The sequence below is a fragment of the Poecilia reticulata genome, chromosome 23 (assembly GCF_904066995.2).
Source record: "Poecilia reticulata chromosome 23, P_reticulata-male-v2, whole genome shotgun sequence".
In the NCBI taxonomy this organism is placed as follows: Eukaryota; Metazoa; Chordata; class Actinopteri; order Cyprinodontiformes; family Poeciliidae; genus Poecilia; species Poecilia reticulata.
The window spans coordinates 6,005,620-6,026,708 of record NC_088852.1 but is presented as its reverse complement, the minus strand read 5'-3'; the positions used below and the strand labels follow the sequence as shown (position 1 = coordinate 6,026,708).

The 21,089-nt window shown below is 36.2% G+C and overlaps 2 protein-coding genes across 6 annotated transcripts in view; both read right to left on the bottom strand.

Annotated features, from left to right (window-relative positions):
- Positions 1-11,663, bottom strand: part of ccnd2b (cyclin D2, b) — a 59,288-nt gene extending 47,625 nt beyond the window's left edge. The window contains exon 1 of the mRNA XM_017302662.2: positions 11,440-11,663. The gene's annotated coding sequence lies outside the window, so the exon portion shown is untranslated. The remainder of the gene's footprint in view (positions 1-11,439) is intronic.
- A 771-nt stretch (positions 11,664-12,434) lies between these two features.
- rassf3 (Ras association domain family member 3) overlaps positions 12,435-21,089 on the bottom strand; it is a 55,361-nt gene continuing 46,706 nt past the window's right edge. For all 5 annotated transcript variants that reach the window (XM_008400493.3, XM_081603754.1, XM_081603751.1 and 2 more), the window contains 4 exons: positions 19,102-19,275; positions 17,810-17,897; positions 16,079-16,194; positions 12,435-15,216 (listed from right to left, as the gene is read on the bottom strand). In XM_008400493.3, the coding sequence (XP_008398715.2) occupies positions 15,067-15,216; positions 16,079-16,194; positions 17,810-17,897; positions 19,102-19,275 (528 nt within the window). In that variant the 3' untranslated portion in view covers positions 12,435-15,066. The remainder of the gene's footprint in view (positions 15,217-16,078; positions 16,195-17,809; positions 17,898-19,101; positions 19,276-21,089) is intronic.

Sequence of the window (21,089 nt, the reverse complement as noted above, 5' to 3'; positions counted from 1 at the left end):
GTTACACAATAAACATATTTTCTTTCGTTTTTACAAGTACTGTTGGTGTGTTTTTTTTCACATGGTTTTCTAATCTTGAATGCAGCTCTACCTACACATAAATATGGTTTTAACCAGAAACTAAATAAGCATCTTTGATTCACACGTCCACAAACCATAAATTTTTAGGGGCCCACACCTAGTAACATGTCATTCTTTCATTCCTGCTGCAGGGAAACCTGTGCAGGTTCAGACCAAACTCACTCCCACACAATTTAATGCAAGTAGCTAAATGGACAACCCAACTGCCATGTGCAATCATGAGAAAGGAAGCATGCAGCGCTGTTATCCTGAGTCCCATCGTCCCCTTTCATGTCTGCAGACTCCTCCGTGTAAGAAAACCTCTTCTTTGTCAATGTGTCTTTAGGTCTGTGTCACAGAGACTGTGAGAGCCATGCATTCCTTTGCCATCCAACCTCTGTCCGGCCTGGACTTTCCCACAGAACTCTAAACCCTGTGAATGAGAGTAAGCCTTTGTTTCTGGCATTTTTCATCCCTATCCCAGCAACTTCCACATATTGGAATGCACCAGGAATGCCAGCACCAGCTACCTGGCATTAGAGAGTCTTTGTGCGGAAATAGGAGAGGCTAGGTCAAAGAGGTCCGACAAAGGATGGCTCGGCTTCTCAAGGTGGCCGGCGCAAATAAAAGAGTGATTAAACAGCAAAGCAGGGGTCAAGCATTACAAGGTTCACCAAGGAAGACCTCGAAAGCACAATGACAGTGTTCAAATCTTGGAGAGTTTCGCTATGACTTCTTCATGTCTACTGTAGAAATTATTAACTGGAGCAGTGGTGTAGCAACTGATTGGCATGCATACACAAGCTGAAGCATTTAACCGGCTGCTTTGAGGTTATCACTGGCTGAAGGCTGACACAGTGAGGTATTGGTTACCCTCGAGGTGCAATTCCAGTCATTCCTGTCGACTGAGAGACAACCAGCGCTGTAGTTTAATTTAAAGGAAGGTGATAAAGATTTACTAAACAGATAGCTGGACATGATTAAAGTGATGGCTTTCTTGGTGTCTTCATTTACGGTCCTGGAGACTTTTACTAATCTCAACTAATCTCAAATATACCAAGGTGGTTTGTGCAAAACGCTACTTTGCAAAGCTTTAAATTTCATACAGTTACTATTAGTTGGTGAGTATTAACCTAAAGACATAAATTTGGATTTAAATCAATTACTATCACATTGGAAAGTTAATTAAGTTTAGTAATTCAATTGAAAACATCAAACTCAGTTACTCTACAGACTCATTTCACCATGTGTTATGAAAACCCAAAAATGTAATTTAAAAAATCCGTATTACATAAAACATATATATTTTAAAAATCTAATATTGCACATTTTTAAAAAGTCACTGTTAAAGCAATTGGCTGTTCACAAAGTTCTGCACATTAATGGAAAGTTAAGTAGAAGGAAACAAAATGCAGCAGAAAATGTTGCAAACATTGTGAACAAATAAATAAGTGAAGATTCACAAGGTGAAATAAAAGCTTAAAGACTCACCATGAACATGGTCTGCAAAACAACTAGTTAATTAATCAGGATTAATCGATTACTGAAATAATCATAAACTAATCTAATAATTAATCAATTACAGACTCAAAAAAGCCAACATAGTCAGAACAGTAAGCCCAAATTGTGCAAAAATATCTACATTTTACATTTAAGATAAAAGCAGCTTTGTCTGTAAATATGTTTTACCTGAAACTCCTCAAGTGACATTTTAGGTTCACCAGGTTCAAATTCACTAAAGGAATGCTGTTAGACAATACAATGTTCTCTTATTTAAACATAAATTGAATTGCTTATTTGCTTCTCCGACTGCATTCCTAATATTGTATTAAAAAGTAAATAAAAAATAAGCAGAATGTTCCAATATTTTTATTTAATTAATCGTCAGAATAATCGATTGAATAGATCCTGAACTATTTCTTTAAGGGTAGATTCTGTTTGACTGGAGACCAAAATTGATAAATTTGTTACATTTTCAGTTAACTGGTTTGCTTTCACACTACACTGTGTAAAATGACCCAAACTAATTGGAAAAACCTGTTCCCCTCCTCGCCTGTGGTGGTGCTGCACCAAGAACCACTGAAGAAGACACGAGTACGACTTCCTTCTTTGTAAAATATACACAAAAATGGAGTAGCATCAGATTTTAGTGGTTGTAGGATTTCTTGTCTTTGGTAAAACACCACAAGGTATTTCTCCAGCTGTAGCGCTTGACTCCGGCGTATGTTTTGATTGTATTTACCCAGAATGCCCTGTACTATAGTCCACTTCCTGCTTGCCGTTCACATATGCATTCAAGCTGCGCCAGAGTTCGCTTCAACCAAACTGAGAACGAGGTTTGTAAGCGGACCGGTTTGGTTTTACGAATACGCATTTGCAAACAAAACGAACTGGACTTTCTAGACAAGCAAACCAGAGTTTGATTAAAGCAGACTGAACGGGGTTGGTGTTACTGCACCCTAAGACACCACTCAATGTTTTTTCAACTCCTTTATTGTTGTTGCCCAAAAGACAAACATTCAGACAAACAAGAGTCTGACAGTAAAGCTAATTCAAGTGCAACATGAGCGGATCCTCAGCCTGAAGATAAGGAGACCAGATAAGGTGATAGCTGGAGGAACTCATGAAGGCAAGGGTGGGGCAAAAGGGCTACCAAATTGCCCTGCAGTTACCTCCTGCAAGGACAACATCTGTAGCTCTGCACTGCTGGAAGTCTACTTTACAATAATATAAATATCCAGAGTAATAACTGAGACTGAATATGTATCATTAGCCACTAAACAGCAGTATTGCTTGCCATTTTGAGTCAGATGAAAGCGGCTTAATCCCAGCCTCGGTTCAGCTCCAAACCAGATCTGAATCCACTCTGCCGGGTTCCTAGAAAACTCAGCAGATGTTCTGTTTATTACTCTGAGACTGCCAAGAATCTCTGGGAGGACGAGCGAACACGGGAAGACCAGACTCCCCTTTCTTCCTCCTGAGAGGACATTTTATTCGCTCATGGAAAAGGCGAAACATCTTACTTGACATGAAATCACTTTCGGCAAACTTTCCAAAATAACTTCCGGTTTTTTTATCTGGATTTCTTTGCACAGAGGAGAACTCGGTTTTCAGCTTTCTCTTCCATGCTTTATCTGATTTACCAATTTTGTTTTATATGAGGGGAAAAATCTAAGTCATGCAGCAGAGATTTCCCTTCAGTTCTTGTTTGGTATTTACCAAAGCAGACTTCACCATGGTCACCGGCCCTGCATGTTGAGCAAAAAGGGAATCGTTTCCTATTTGCTTCATTATGTAACCAAAGAAAAGCTGCACAACCAGCCTCACCACCTCTTAAACATCCAGAGGTTTGCTATAAAGTAATCTCTAAAGGATCAGAAGAGTCTGGATGGGGCTTGTTAAAGGGTCTCTGTCTGCACAATCTGGGTGAAACGTTCATCTCTTTGGTTCTAGAGCAAAAATAGCTGCTTTTCACAATCAACTGAGTGCAGAAAATGAGAAGTGAGAGAGACAAGAGTGGAAATGTTTACTTCTTTATTCTGTGAGAATGCGATAATGAAGAAGTTATGAATGAAGAACAAGTTGCATTGTTTTAGTCCAAATTAGTCAGAGCTAAGATCTGGTTTTTATTTGTCGAATGCAGTTTGACCGGAGAAAAGCGTGTTTCACTGTAAGTTGGAATGTGATTGTAAGGGAGAATTAGTGTGTAAACTGCAGCTCCGTTAACACGTGGAGTCCCTCATGACAGAGCCGCGACGCTTTCTTAAAGGTACAATGACGCAATTTTCCAAACTCAAACTCAAGAGTCAAAAGCCTGAACTGAGAATGAAAACAAACATTCACCATGAGAAACGATGTATGTATGTATGTATGTATGGATGGACGGACGTTAATTTTAGGCACATCTTTTCAGACTCCATTTGTAATCAGTTTATCTCCTTTAAAACCAATATTCATTCGTTGCCATGGAAATGACGAATATTTCTCTGCAGACTGCCTTGCCATCTGCAAGATGAACAAACTATCTGCCCATCTATGAGCAGCAGTGAGGAATACTGTTTATATTTTGATGTTCGTCTTCTCTACTTTCACTTCCTGGTGTAAAAGAATTAATTTTAAGTTTTTATTGCCGGCTACAGTTCATCAGCAGGAACCGTTACAATGGAGACACTTTTTATTCTGTTAAATTGCTTTATTCATCTTTATAAAGTTTGTCTGTTACATTTTACTGAACTGTGTTTTATTGTTTTTGGTTTGTTTTATTTTATTTTTCAGAACTTTGCTCCTACTTTATTGGTTTTAAGCTTCATATTAAAAATAAATGCCACTGAACACTGATCCTAAAACTTTAACACATATCCTTAAAGCTGTTTCGTTGTGGTTCCATCTTTGTGTTTAATGTTTAAACCTTTCCCGAAAAAATATGAAAAACTTTATAACATGTAATAGGAACGAAAAGCAGCTACTTTTGAAATGTTTCAGGCCTAAAACAGTATAATTTACCAAATATAAAACACTTCATCATCTGGGCAGTTTTAAGTGTTTTTCCATCTCTACAAGTTGTTCAGTTCTTACTGTGCCATGTTTTCATTTACTTCAATACGATTTTCTATTATTTGCAAGGTAAAAATAATAAACATTGATCAATTTTCCAGGAGATTTTGCAAAAACAATGTGAAAAAGAGTGAAGTATCATACCAGCTGTGCATCTGAAACACTGGAAATCAACAGAAATATCAACATTTCTGCAGGTATTGAGTCAAAAACCAAAATACTGGAAAGGATTAAATCTGCAGGCAAGTCAAATGCATTTGAATTAGCAAAAAGTAACACCAGGGTCTCTCAAAACATTCATTTTATACGTTTACTCAACTGCTTTTCTATTAGAAATGAGATCTAAGAGCTACTCTTTCCCAAAGAACATAAAATGGTGATGACTTCTGGAGCAAGAAGTTGGAACTTGCTAAAAGATAAAGTCAGACGTAGGAGTTTATCTTGTGAAATCCTCATAAAAAGGAGAAAATGCAACAGTGCTTTCAAACAGTGAGATTCCATGGATTACATTGGATATGCTCACCTAGTAACAGGTAAACACACATCAACACTGACTCGAAAGCATAAAAAAGAAATGTCCAAATTAAACAAAATCAGTCAAACGTGTTGGAGACCTGAGGTACAGCAAACTGCAGCCTGTTTGACCTCCACTTCACATCTGTTTTACTTGTGGTTTTACTGATTTACTGTGTCAATCATTATCGCCGTCGGAGAAACAATACGGCAAAACAAAACATCATAAGGTGTCCTTGGATGACTAGCGAACACATGACCAAGATAAAGGGCATTATTGCCGATATTATGATGCATCATAAAGTATGTGAATAACCATACCCAGAGGCCTTTGCTCTGCTGAACAATAGACACAAAGACCTTCTGCTTTCGAAGAGTTTACAAAGCAAAGCCTCAAGGTGTGAAGTTTACGCTGTACATCTTCATTATAAGCGTTTGTGTTGATCTGGAACAGAGTTTCTCAAACCTTTTCACATAACTTGAAATTTTTCCTCACAATAAAACAACTTCTTAGGGTACATCCGGTTCGATTGGGGACCAAAGTTGAAACATTTGTTACAATTTCAGCTGTTGTGGTTCAGTTTCTCACTGCACTGTCAAAACTAAAAGAAAAACATGTTCCCCTCCTCGCCTGTGGGGGCGCTACAGCAATGACTACTGAAAGAAACGACACAAAGATCTTCTGCTTTCACTTAAGAGTTTATAAAGCAAAGCCTCAAGGTGTGAAGTTTACGCTGTATAGCTCCATTATGAGTGTTTGGGTTTATCAAGAACAGAGTTTCTCAAAGGTTTTAACATAATTTGAAATTTGTCCCGCAATAAAACATCATCTTGGGGTAGATTGGGTTCAATTGGGGACCAAAGTTGCAACATTTGTTGCATTTTCAACTAGAATTGAAAAACTTGTTCCCCTCCTCGCCTGTGGGGGCGCTGCACCAAGAACCACTGAAGGAAAGGACACAAAAACCTCTCAAGAAAACTAGCGCAACTTCCTTTTTCACGAAATGTGACATCAGATTTTAATGTAGTTAATGTGGCCAAGATGGAAAAATAGAAGAATAAGAGGGGAATTACCCAGGCTTACACTTGGAATTAATGACCTAAATGATTCCTAAAAAGTTACTTCTAAGTTACTTTTGTCTTATTTCAAGTGTACAAAGATACATGCACAAGAAACTAAACCAAAAATACTTAAGATTTTCGGTTTTTTGCAGTGATGGAGATAAACAATTGATTCAAAACCCAAAAAGAGGAAAAATCAACCCATTGGAGACTGAAATCCAGTCTACTTTTAAAATTATTCATACAATCTGAACTTCTTGATTAGTAGGGTTGGAAAAAAATCTAAATAAAGCTGATGTGCTTCCTCAATTTTCAACTTAACTCTACAAGATTCCTTTGTAACTCCCAGACACTGACGGCTAGTTAGAGGCCAATTTAGATAATCAATAAATGACGTGATGCATGTCATGAATGAACCTACACAGCAGAAAATGAAAGAGTCTCATTAGTTCTACTTTGAGGCGCTGAATTAAACATTAACAGTTCCCAACAAAAGCATCCGTTTCCGGGAATTGGAGGCTTTCTCTGCATGCGTGGTATCAATAGAAAGAATCAGTATTGGTGTATTTTTGTTGCTGAATGAGGCGGAGCTAATTTAAAGTATAAACAGAAGGTGAGTGATAATCAGCATTTGGAAAAGCTGGATTTTTTTTTATCACCCTGATCTAAATGTTTGCACCTGCTGGGAGTGTTTAGTGTACACAGTATGTCCATCTGATATGTTGTCATATAAATAATTAAAAAGTTTTAATCCACAACTGCCACATCATGGTTCATCCAGATAAATTGCTTCCTGTTTGAAAGGAATTGCCAAAAAAAAAAAAAAAAACGAAGTAATTGTGATGTGTAAAAGTTTACATTCTTATTTCTTAATATTTCCCAAAATTTCAAAGTTTTCTTGGATGCTTTTTCATCCATTTGACATCCCAATAATATTTGTAGTACCATTATGAATATTTAATGTAGAAAAAATATCTAACCTTCTCATAGCCATTTTTAAGAAACTGGACTCAACTGGGATTTTTTTTCTTTTTAAATCCAAGGCATGAAAATTAAAGTTGTTGCCATTCACAAGCAAACACGCCTTACATGAAAATTGTTGTAGTAATTTTGTTTTTTGACTAAAAATCTGATGGGTTAAAGTGGTAAGGACCTCTAAGAATATGTTACTGACTGATGTGAATATTTGGTTAGTGAAGTATTTCATAAGAATGGATAAGAAACATAAATAATTTTCCAGAAGTATTTTGGGAAGTTGACATTTTTTTCTTATTCAGTGCAAAAACACAGCAGACCTTATAGATTTTTTTTGTTTTTTTTTGTGCAGCATAATTCAAAATTATTTGTGGATTTTTTGCGTAGGGCATACATGAAATATTTGAAAGAAAAGATAAAATATTTGCGTACATAATTATGTCAAAGTCATATTTCTTATAAAATCAGGAGATGATTAGCTACTGGACAGAAAGGGAAAGTAAAAGTAACAAAGATCCAAAGAAAACTTTAAAATATCAAAGGCTGGACGATAGAGCAGGAAAACTTATCACAATATAAGTGGTTCATATCAGTCAATATCGATAATTACTGATTAATATTTCATTTTAAATATCTGAAATACTACAAAACTGGTTGTGTGACCTTTACTGTTTTATAGTTTTTAATTTAACGCCATCTTTTAGTTTTAAGCAATTGTGAGACACGGTGGCAAAACATTAAACTGCTGCTGCGCAAGTTACTTGACAGGCTGTTGCTAGGTAACTGAAGAGTGAGTGAGTTAGTTGCTAGGTAACCGAAGAGTGAGTGAGTTAGTTGATGCCACAAACCTTTAGCTAGCTGTGAGAAGTCAGTGGCTAAATTCTTTCCTCTGCCTAAATCTCCCAGAATGCTGTGCGGTTCTGGATCGGAGTTCAGTGAATATTCCATATATTGCGTTTTCCATCACACATTTTATTTACTGATATTGATCACGTGTCTAACTTAATTTATACTGTCATTGATTTATTTTCCAGCACTAAAAAGAGACCTGAAGAAAACCTGAAAAACTGTTGATCAAAACCACTTTTACAGACTCCATTTAACTCAGGCTTCATGAATGCAACCCTCAAAGAAATGAGGAATGACGGAAGACTTTTTCACTCTGACAGATTACAAGACAGCGCAGAAAACTGTTTGCAGCACGTCGGTAATATGCGGAGGTCGGATGGTTTCCAGACTTAGATGAACAGCGAACATCTGAAGCCAGAAACACTTTTGAAAACAGCTGACTCAGATCAAGAAACATCTCTTGCAGCCCGAAATGAGAAGATACCTCCAATCTGAGCAACACAGCATAGAGATGACTAAGCGTGGGGCCTGCTGCCTCTGGCACTGAGCAGACATGTTCCACTCTGCAGCACACAGAAACCATTTCACACGGTCCCCAGACTCTTGGCTAAGCAAGTGGGAAACTTCGGCAGCTCTGTAGAGAGCATTTATACTCTGTGGTTGACTGTGTACACTTGCTGCCTGGTGATACATCAGCAAACGCATGAAACATTAAGGCATTTCAGAACTAATGAGTTTTTCCTCAAACAGCAGTTTAAAAAAAACAAAAAAAAAGGAGGAGGAATAAAACGAACAAAAATCTGAGTTTTTTTGTGGATTGTTCTCAGAAAATAAATGCAACAGCAGCATAGAGAAGGAAGTGAGTCCAGTTGCTGGTATTCCCCTCAAATATCTGAGCTAAGCTTTCTCTTCAAACCCACCCCCAGTGTGAGTGTGTTCACAGTGTGTGGTCTGAAGGGAAAACTTTCCATGCTTTGAGGTATTATCGCCATCTCCTGGTCACCGTCACAAACTGCAAACACAACAGATGATGTTCAGATTGGAAATTAGGAATATATGTCACGACAGACATGTGATCTATATCAATAGATAATAGAAAATGTAATCATTTTGATGCAGAACCGCACAGCATTCTGGGGGATGTCCATCCATTTTCTTTCACCCTTGTCCCTCAGTGGGGTTGGGAGGGTTGCTGGTGCCCATCTTCAGCTAACGTTCCGGGCGAGAGGCGGGGTCACCCTGGACAGGTCGCCAGTCTGTCCAGGGCAACACAGAGACACACAGGACACACAACCATGCACACACACACACTCACACCTAGGGGCAATTTAGACAGACCAATTAACCTGACAGTCATGTTTTTGGATTGTGGGAGGAAACCGGAGTACCTGGAGAAAGCCCACGCATGCACAGGGAGAACATGCAAACTCCATGCAGAAAGACCCCAGGCCGGGAATTGAACCCAGAACCTTCTTGCTGCAAGGCAACAGCTCTACCAACTGCGCCACTGTGCAGCCCACCTCTGGGGGATGTAGGCAGAGTAAATACTTTAGTCCAGGTGTGTTCAAAGTGCGGTCCATGGGCCATTTGCAGCCCTTGAAATAATCCAACATGGACCCCAATTGAGGTTGAATAATGGTACAAATTTGAACTACAACACAAAATTTTTTTTTTCCTTTATGAGCCACATATTTTCAGAAAAATATAGGAGCAGTATTTCCACAAACAAAGCAGAAATCACAATAACAAAAAATTTGTAATCAAATTACCTGAATATTTTTAACTAGACAAAATATGGCCACTCAGTTCTGACAACTTGTTTGCAAAAAGTTTGGGAACCCCCGCATAGCCAGATCAGCAAGGCGGGTGGAATTAACAGGTTGTTGCTAGGAAACCAAAGAGTGAGTTGCTAGGTAACCAAAGAGTGAGTGAGTTAGTTGAGTTAGCGCAGCAGCAGTTTAAAGTTTCACTCTCATGCCTTTTAACTGTTTGAACTTTAAAAAAACAATGACATGGGGTGAAAACTGTAGATAAAACAAGAAATGAATATCAAATAAAACAAAGATAACGCCACAAATTAAGTTTAAAAAAATAATTCCTAAATTCTTATGGTTCTTAGAGGAATGAAGTACACTAAAACTGAAATATGTGTTTAGAAACACACATACACGCACGCAGACATGATAGAGGAGGCGGATTTCCTCTGTTTAAGGTTCAAAAGTTTAACGGCAAGAAACACGGCGACTGTTGGACTTTAATCTTGACCAAGGAGAAGACAATAAGGCTTTGTCTAAAGATCTAAAGCGGTTTCTGTCAAACAACAGAGGATAAAAGCTCCATGATGTCAGTGGGAATCAAGCTTTTAGGGCTTTAAATGTTTTTAGTCAGATCTCAACTTTAACTCTAAAAGCAACTCTAAAAGTGGTCAAATAAAATGTAAGTCATGCAATATCTTGTTTTAGATGTGCATCTGTTTTTTTTTTTTTTAAAGAAGTGTTTTTCCGAAAGAGACTGCTCTAAATTAAAATCAGATTTTCACATTTTTAGATAGAAGAATCAAATGGCTATAATCACAGCACTGAAAATGTAAATTTTTAGCATTTCAATGGGCAGAGATGCTAAAAATGTCATTTATTACTTTTTAAGTGCAGGATGGAAATATAAAAAGGTAGCCAAAAATCTAATCTCCATTTTGCCCACTTTTTATGTTAAAGCTAGCGTTAGCATTAGCACAATATATTTTGTGAGATGAAGCACAAAATAATAAAAAATAATCAGTTTAGGATTTTTACTATTTGGTGACAGTTTTATGTAAAAATACAACTGAACCTAAATCTCAGGTTTATTGTTTCTGTTTAAGCTAATGTTTACAGCTAGCTGTACACGATAGCATTAGCAATACAGATTCGCTCTCGATAGGACGGAAGTAGCCAAACAAGTCTTAAGGAAAAAGAAAATTAGAGCCAAAAAACTCTGACATTAATTTCAGAATTCTTACTTTTTTCTCATTATTTTAATCTCAAAATTTTGATATTTTTTATGTCATTAGTAATCTCAGAATTCTGACTTTAATCTCAAAATTGATAACATTATGTCTTTTTTTGGTGGCCCTAATCTTCTTCCGTACATTGATTGCTAAATAAAATACCTCTAGTACGTAAAATACTTATAAAACACAAACTAAACTCAATAAATTGACCTGATGTAATCTTGAAGTATTGCTAGGTGAAAATACTTCAATTGGTGGACTCAACCACTGCGTGTCATTTTTATTTTAGCTGACTTAAAACACTAAAACTCGGTTTATTAACCAAACCAACTAGCTTTTAGCTTAGCAAGCTAGCAGGACAAATTTATGATTTTACATTTTGTAAACTTCTTCAAATCTGAGAGTTTGGAAGTCCAAGTTACAAACAAACGTCTTACCTTTATCTTTGGCTTTCTTTCGTCTTCTTCTATTTTTCTGCCCCACTAAAATAACTTAATTTAATGCCATAATCACCGTTTGCCATACCTGTCAGCGGAAGTCACCCTGCGTCACAGTAAAGTGCAAGGATTCTAATCTAAATGTCCCATTAAAAACATCAGCTACATCTTAACATTATGGCTTATTTTATTCTTTCATCCTAAATGTATTTCATAAAGGTGGCATTTTACTTATCTTGAGATGAGGCTAAGCATTCAACCGTATCGCCCTCTAGTGGCTGAAGGAGTACCATGCATTTGCAGAAGTTGAAAATATTTATTTGCACTCAAATTCTAAATTAAGCACATAGTATTTTCAATATAACACGAACAAGTACTCCCTGATTATTTATATGTATATAAAAAATGCAAAATTAAGGTTAATAGCGCATAACTGACCGCTAGATGGAGGCAAAGTGCTGCAATGCATCTACTTGAATTGTATATGTACTAAAAAGGATTAGGGTTAAATTCACATTTTGTAGACTCCCTCCTTTTGAATTATGTGTTTTAACAAATTTCACTTGTAATATGAGGAGAAAATATAACATTGGAGGTTTGGTTTAGTGTTTCCACTAATTTTTGATGAAATAGTTAGGAAATTGAGTGATATTTATCACTCAATTTTAAGTCTTTATTTTTAAAGACTTAAAATGTTAAGTCTTTAAAAATAAAAATAAAACAATAATCAGGACATGAGGCGCAAAAAGTGCAGAGAAACAAACTCAATTAAAAAGGAAATAAAGTAAATTTAACACTTAACATAAAACATGTAATTAATACTAGAATGTCGCACAAAAAATATCCCAATAAAGGGTAAGATACAGCAGAGTGTTGCAGCGGTTCGGATTAAACAGCAAAAATATTTAAAGATCGAGACATTTCTCCTGAATTTAAAGCAACAACCAGCCTGGTTTGATGTCATAAAACTGATTATAAGAAACACAAAAGAGCAATAAATTGTAATTTTTTTATTCCATGCAGACTTTCACATCATTTTCAATTGAAGAATATGGAGGCAAAAAAGGGGCAAAAATACCACTTTGTCTTGACAAGAAATTATATTTTAGAACCTATTTATCTCTCAAAACTGCTAATTAGAAAAACTTAGAAAGTAATGACCAATTTATGCATTTTTTTCCTCTAGATGACATTTTAACTTGTAAAAACAACTATTTATCTGATTCACTTTCACAATTATTCAGTTACAGAAAAGATTCAAATTCCTAAAGCCCCTTTCTCCTCCCATAAACTAAACCCAGTGTTTGATATAAGAATAAATCAGGGTTAATTTACCCTTTAAATAAAACTCTAAATGTTATAAATCGTTCCCTGAATTGGGAAGAGGCCTCTGGTATCATTTTGCTCCTGGCAACAACACAAAAATATCTTTGGTTATAACAAAAAAGACAAAAAACAGCAGAAAGAATAAATCTATCAGATGAGCAATGCATGTTTGACACAGATTTAAGAAAATACTTGCGGTAAATGACCGCCAGAGGGCGTCATTGTACAGCAATCCCTGCAGCACCATCAGCGTGACGTCATTCAGCGTCAGCAGAGAAAAAACATCAGCTATCATAAATCCTTATGATTGTCTTCATACTCCTTTAAAGACTGATTGTGTTTTTTAAAATAAATTCAATCAAAAAACTCCCAAAAGTGGATTATTCTTACAATAAAACATCTCAGTAAAACTTCGCACCTTCTTTTTCTAAGAATTTTTTTCCCCGTCCTCACTTTCCGTTTCCCTCTGGAGCATCTCAGCTCGACAAAAAGAGGTCAAAGCTGGACATTTCAACTTGACATTTACCACAATCTTGTTTTCTTCCTTGTAAACATTTCATATTTCGTTCCTACTTCCTCAAACTCAGTCGACTTCCAGAAACTATTTGCATCTTTTTCCTGCACAAACTAGATTTTCCTAATGTCACTGTACTGAAAAATATTTCTACTAAACATTTCCTGCTAAAATATGTTTACATTCAGTACCCCGTGCTTAGATTTAGCTGTACCAGTTTGGAGGCCCATTCCTGCCAGTGCAAAGAAATAAAATGGTGTATTTACTGTAAATAAAGTTTACGATAATAATAAATAATAAAAATGAACCTTAATTATGTCATAATTATGAGTTTCCAGCTGTAAAACTCAATATTATAACTAAAGCTCGCAATTTTGACTTTATATCCTATAATTATAATGTTAAAAGTGAAGATTATAATCAACACTTAACCGTATTTGATGTCATAATTTTGTGACAAACATCAAAAATAGGAATCCGAAAGTTAAAATTAAGACTTAACCACTCATAATTCGCACAAAGCACACAACATGTTCCTTTGCAAAGGCAGCAATGTGCTTCCATATGTTTGAAGCGTCTAACTGGTTATGGAGCCCGAAATGTGCCAAAATCAATGTTATAAAAAAAACTGACTCAATTACATTTCATAAGGTTTCAAATATGAACCCGTAATGTATTACAAATATTTCAAAATCTAAAACTATAAGCAGTAAGTCAAAAAAGTGATAAAGTTCTGAGCAAAACTTTCTATATTCCATAACTTTTCAGATTGTTTTCTAAAAAATATGCTAAAATAAATATAAAAACAATGATTTCTCCTTGAACATTATATTTAATAATCATTGATTGTGATGACTTATCTTAATACTGCAGCTAACTAAATTATATACGGAAATCAATGTTTTTAAAAAATGGTCAGACTCCAACGTCATGCCGAAATTCAAAGAAAAAGACAAAAATGACTTAAACATAATATTGTACTAAAAAAAAATAAATGAAACAAAAAAAATTCAAATATTTTATATTAACATGTGGATCTTGTATTTTTGTTTTCTTGAAAAAAAAAAAGCAATTTAAGACATTTAATATAAACCACTTCTTTAGGTAAAATAAATATATAAGTTTTTGAGTTTGGCACATGTGGGACTCCATACTTTTTGTAAAAAGCTACTTTTTCTGTAGAAATACTTCTCCATTTCCAGCTACATCCCTACATCCAGTTTACCTTTCTCATTTCTCAGAGTTTTTGTTTAATTACATGCATCTGATTCACTCATCAGCTAGTAAAAGCCCTGATAAACTATTCTCCGTCTGTCAAAAACACGTCTGTTTCCTCCTCGAAACAAAACAATAAGACTAGCTTTTTTTTTAAAAAAAGGAGAAAAAAAGATAAAGCTTTGCCCATATAAATTAAGAAAAAATATTTACAAACCTTTAAGACAAAGGCATTAAATTAAAAAAAATACAGCCTCAAGTCTTTCACTAGTTAAAATAAAGTGAAAGAAATAAAAAAAAATCAAGATAAATTATGTGACAGCAGAAGAAAAAAGAACGAGGGATGGTTGAGAGGAAATAATGTGGCACGTGAATGGATCTTTGGCAAGTGAAGGAAGTCTAAAAGTTCATTTTTTTCTTATTTGTCCTTCATGTCTTTTATCCAAACCATCCCTCCGTCCAGGTGCTGCTTCCCTCCGTGTTCACAGCCGTCCCTCCACCAACACGTTCACCTCCGAGGAGATTAACGACAGAAAAACAACGTCCGTTTGGTTTGATGGAAGGCGAATCCTCTACGAAGGCGATCCGACCGCCATCATGGCCTCCTGCAGTCTCTGGCGGCAGACCTCATAGCGGCGAATTATCGCCTCCTTCTGCTCCTGCTCCTCTTTGTCAAGTATCCGGAGAAAGTTTCGCAGCTCTGGGATGGAGAAGGCGTCCCACTGGAGAGGAAAATACAGACGTTTATGTTTCTAACGCTGCAAAGACTCAAAGTGCTTCAAAGTGATTTTATGTGATGGACAATAACAAAGACGTGGAGAACTGCTAAGAAAAAGGAAGATTATGAAAATCTGAAAAGTGTAGCGTACACGTTTTTTAAAGGTGACCTATTGTTCTTACTTGAACAGGTCAGTATAGGTCTATGGGCGATACAAAACATATTAATCTTTTTTTGCACATTATTCTTAGATGATGAGATTTTACTCTGCTCAATTTGGCTGTTTTAGGGCGTCTTGTCACTTTATATCAGATTAAGCTGTTTCTGGCCACGCCCCCCCAAACGCAACTTTTACACCCGCACGTAAAACTGGCTGCAGAAAACCGTACATCTTTGAAAAGCAGAAGTAGAGCCTCCTGCACAACCAGCAATAATACAGAAAGTGGTTTCTAATAACTCTTCCAGCAGCCATTGAACAGTGCATACAAGGGGAAAACCAGCTGATCAAACATGCTGGAGCTCAGCTTGGGTTGCTAGGTAACGGGCTGAGCTTGCCTGGGGTTGCTAGGTAACGATGTAGTGCCCATGGAATGCGACTTAACAATTGTGAGGTTTTTGAAATGGCTTGTTTTGCAGACACCAAAGAACATCAACTTTTTGCCCTCCAAAAAAGCTAAAATATATATTTTTTAAGCGCTAACGTTGTTTTTAGAAGCAGTTGAGACTCAAATGGAAATATAAAAAAAGCCTAACAGGTCCCTTTTAAGGTTGAAATGAAAGAAAAACAGGAAAGAACACAGAGGACGACTGGGAAGAACAGGAAAACAAAGTGGGAACAGATTTGGGAAGAGTCCAGCTGGTCGCACCATAACTTCTCCGGTCTGTTGTTCTCTCAGAACGAAGCTGAGCGTGTCGAGGTCGGGTCCGGCCACCAGGCGAAGGAACAGCGGCTTCTCAACGTCCGCCAGCTTGCACACATACACTGCAACACACACCAGAGGGGGGTAAACGTCAACACACATCCATACAGGTGCTGCGGTATAAACACACCTGGATGGGTGTGGCACTTTAACAACCACCAACTCTATGAGAAACCGGGGTCAAAGTTCAACATCCAGCTGAAATGTTAAAACCCTGAATCCTTCCTGTTTGCTAATTCCTAAAACAATTGGTTAATTTCTTGGAATTCAGAAGCTTAAATACAGTAAAATGACATTTAAAGGTTGTTTCTAAAAAACGTGAAGATGTAATTTCTTTTAAAGCTTTTGATTCACAACATCAGAGTTAATTGGAGCCACGCCTCCGGATTTAATTAATGGCAGAACTTCAAACACAATGCCTCGTTGTGTGACATCATGGGAAAACAAACAGAAATAAGCCAAGATATTAGACATCAGTTCTGGTTCAAGTAAAATTTACAGACGCCTGAAGGTGCCAATGCAAAAACAAAAAAAAAATCTTAAAATTAGGTTTGACTAGTTTCTACTGCAAATATCTCAGATTAGTTGAAATAAGACAAAACAAGCTTACAAGTAACATTTAAGCAAGATTTACGACCTTAATTTAGGTAAATTCCTTAACATTGATGAAAAGGTTCTAATTTCAATTTAAGTTATAACAACACTTTTCCCCCATTTTGAAAGTAATAAAATCCTCCAGAGGAACTAGTACTTTTTAAATCAATATTAAGGCATTCTTTACATAAAATAAGCTTTTATTTCCATCTGAAAAGTTAATTTTAAATTAGTTTTGTCTTGTTTTAAGTGTACCAATATATTTGCATTAGAAACTAGAAAAATACTTGGTAGAATTTGGTGTTTTTACAGTGTACTTAGATTTGTTCAATTAAGAAAACCTGTGTGACCCGACCCGGTTACACCGATTCTGTCAGGAGGAATGGATTAAAATTACATAAAATTATTGAGAGATGATGGTAGAAGGGAATTCAAAACGTTTAACTCAATTCATAGTTTAAAAATTATCCTAAAATAGAAATTTAGCTTGATTCAACACCATACAGTGAGGAAAAATATAGATTTATATTTAGGAATTAAGCAAACACTGACAACCAATGTATAAAAATTCAAAACATTCATTCCTAAGACATTCTTCCATCTCATGCCCACAACTCAGTAAAAATGTTTACTTTCTAATTAAAAGTCAAATTGAAGCCTTTAAATTTTACATACATCTCTGTCTAGACACGGCCTTTAATTAGCAGACACGGCTTCACTCCCGTAATCATCGTAAACCAAACCAGGAGTGGCAAAAAAGAAACTCCACAAATGCATTTAAATATCCTACTGATAAATAACTGAAGATAAACATTTGAAAGCTCATATTGGAGGTTGGTGGGTGATAAAGTGTCTCCTCAGTCTGAGCTGTTAACTAGACTCAAACAGAGGTGAAATCCTACACCGTGTGTGTGTGTGAGTGTGTGTATTCCTGGGTATCCCTGGTGTGTTGTCGTAGTTGGGTGAACCCTGTGGTATTCAAGTCGAGGGCGAGGCCTCCACACATCACAGCTCAAGCATCTGATACTGAGCCCGGCATGATCGGCATGAAACTGCATCTGCGAAACGGTGAGGAAGACTTACCCTGCTCGTCTCTACGGCAACGCTTGTACAGCGCGTACTTGGCCGGGTTGTCTGCCACCGTGAACTTGTTGAGCAGCGCCATGATCACCTGAACACACAAACACAAAAAGTTACTCATAGACACTTTACTAAACTACAAAGATTTTACAACTTTAGGTGAAATTATGGATTTATTTTGGGAAACCCTCCTAAATATTTTCCATCTTAAAATGCACCAGACTCAAATGTCCAGATTTTACTAGCTTAACATATAAAAATATATAAATATACACAACATATTAAGACAAGGAGGCTTAAAACAGTTAAACGCCACACTTTTCAGATTTTTATTGGCTACAAAGAGTATTAAAATATTTTTTTCAATTCATAATTATTCACCGCGTTGCGTTGGAGCTGAAACAATTAATCGTAAACAATCAATTATTTACATAATCGTAAATTAATTTAGTAATTAATTGCTGAAAGACTCCAAAAAGGCAATTTGCTGAAATAATTGCTGCTCTGAGTGTGTTAAGTCAAAACTTTACAAAAACTATATACATTTTGCATTTAAGATAAAAAATAAATTGTCTACACATATGTTTTACCCCAAACTCCTCAAGTTATGTAGTGTTAGCTTCACCTGGTTCAAATTCACTAAAGGAAAGCTATACTGTTGCATTTTAGGCATAAAATGTTTATCTTCTTACTTTAAAAGAGATTGTAATTATTTGTTTATTAGCCTCTTAGTATAACTATAGAATTGCATAAAAGGCTTAAGAGGTTATGTAAAGAAAATTGAAGAATATGTTAATTTTTAATCAGTTTAATCTATTAATTGTCAGCATAATCGATTATTTAAAAAATATATACATTTTGCATTTAAAATAAGGAAAAATCTTAATCTGAAAATATGTTTTTAGCTTTAAATTACTGTAAAAAAAATTCCTATTAAGCACCTTTTGATATAAAATTATTACTTTGGTGAATCAGAAACTTGCCAAGTGAAAATCCCTATAGTTTATTAATGTTATTAAATTTAATCTTGAATTGTGGTTAGGAGGCCGCAGGAAATCAGTCCAGGAGCCACAAATGGCCCCCAGACCTTAATTTGAGCACCGAATTATCAAATCTATAAAATTTTGTGAAGCATTTAGAGTTTTGTTGCCGTTCATTTGGACTAAAGTTGAATACAAGAGGCAACTTTCTGTTTTGTCTCTCTGACCTTGACTTCACCTCGTGTGTCATCAGATCCTCATTAAACTTCCCAGGTGGCTGTGAGCTGAAAAGTGCGTCTGTGTGCATTCCCCCACCTGCTTGACCGTGTTTTCGGAGCTGATGTGGAGAGTGTTGATGACTCCTCGCGGTAGATAGAAGGCCTCCCCCATCGTGGCTCCTCCCGCTGCCCTCTGACCTCCGCGCACCGTCACCGGCCGCCTCAGATCCATCATGACCTTGACGAAACCAGTGTACGCACCAGTAGGGTTCTGAAAGACGGACAGTTACAACGTCAGCTCAAAGCTGCAGGCGCGAGCCCCGAGGGTTTGTCATCCAAGACAAAACAGAAGAGTAGAGATAAAAATCAGAAAAAAAGAGCAAAGACAAAATAAGGTGTGGCAGCAAACCGTCTGGTGTCGGTGAATATTTTGTTACGGGAGTGAAAAGAATCCGGTCCGAGCCGTTTATGAATCGCCTCAACATTTCCAGGAAGCAAGGAGCTCAAACCGTGAGGATCTGCCGGTTTCCTGTCCAAATCATTAGAACTAATAATTATTCTAATAACCGATTATTATATTGTTTACTCTGACGATCAATTGAATAAAAATAATATGCACATTCAGCAGATTTTCATTTAACCTCAAGCTTTTTTTTATATAATATTAAAAATACTTTTAAAAAATCAAATAAATAAGCAAAACATTTTATTGCCTAAATTTCAATAATGTGGCATTCTTTCAGTGAAATTAATTCTATTGGTTAAAACATATTTACAGACAAAGGTGTTTATGTCTTAAATCCAAAGCGTACATTTTGTACAGTTTTGTCTCAATTACTGCTCTGAATATTTAATTTTTTTAAGTCTGAATACTTCAGTTAATGATAATCAATTGGTAAACTGGTTAATTATCATTTCAATAATTGATTAATCACGATTAATCCAATTAATTAAATTAATCGTTAGAAAAACGCAAATCACTGCAGTTCACTGAAAAAAAAATCTGAAAACAACTTTTATAGTTTTTTTTTATTCCATGCAGCTAAAATATCTAATCTGAAATCCAAATGTTTTACTTCACAGACGTCTGAGGCAAAACTCCTTATAAAAGTTTAGCACCACCATTTTAGCAGTGAACTTCAAACACATCTGTCAGTGCCAAGGGAAACACTGTAGGGGAGAACAATAGCAGGAATAACATCACGGTCTGATGTGAGTGTTCGGGAATGCAGGGAGCAGGAGGGAACCGGCCTTAGCGCTGAAATACCAGCAACAACCTGGAACCTCGAGTGTGAACTGTTGTTACCTCCTGCACAATCCACATCTGCTGAATCAAAAGACAGCGCCATTTAGCAGCAGAATTAAAAGTTTTCAGCACTAATTTAAATCCTTGAACAGGTTGGGATCAATCTATGGTCCATATAAAACATGTTCATTACAATTTTTACAGAAAATCGTTCTTAGATAATGAGATTTTGAACGGTGAAACGCTCGTCTTAACCAGCAACTATGAAACCATCTGAACAAACATGCTTGCGTTCCACGGGTGTTGCTAGGTAACGGGCTGGGCTTGGCTGGGGTAACGTTGCAATTCCCATGGAATGTGACGTTGCTTTCGAGAGTTTTTGAAACAGGTCATTTTCCAGACACCAAAAAACATTAACTTGTTGCCAAAATACAGTTGGGTGATTTAAAAAAAAAAAATTATTATTATTGTTTTGGCTGCTTTTAGAAGGAGCTGAGACCCAAATGGCAGCATAAAATCTAAATACTCCTTATGAAAACCTTTCTATATTTTCGGAGTGCTGGTTATTTATTTTACATCAGCTGTTATACTCCTAATTACGCTGACTGAACCAAGTAAAATTGTTGTTTTTACATGTTTGATCAAGCTTGTGAAGCTATTGGTGTATTTAAGTGTGCTACAATGGTGAAGAGTTATCAAAAATAATTGTAATTTAGTACATTATGTCTGTGTTTTTAAAAAAAGAAATGTTTTAAATACATTTAGAACCGTTTTTCTTTATTGAACTGGTACATGGTGCATCCCTACTATTTTTAATACACAAAGACAGAGTGCAGCTT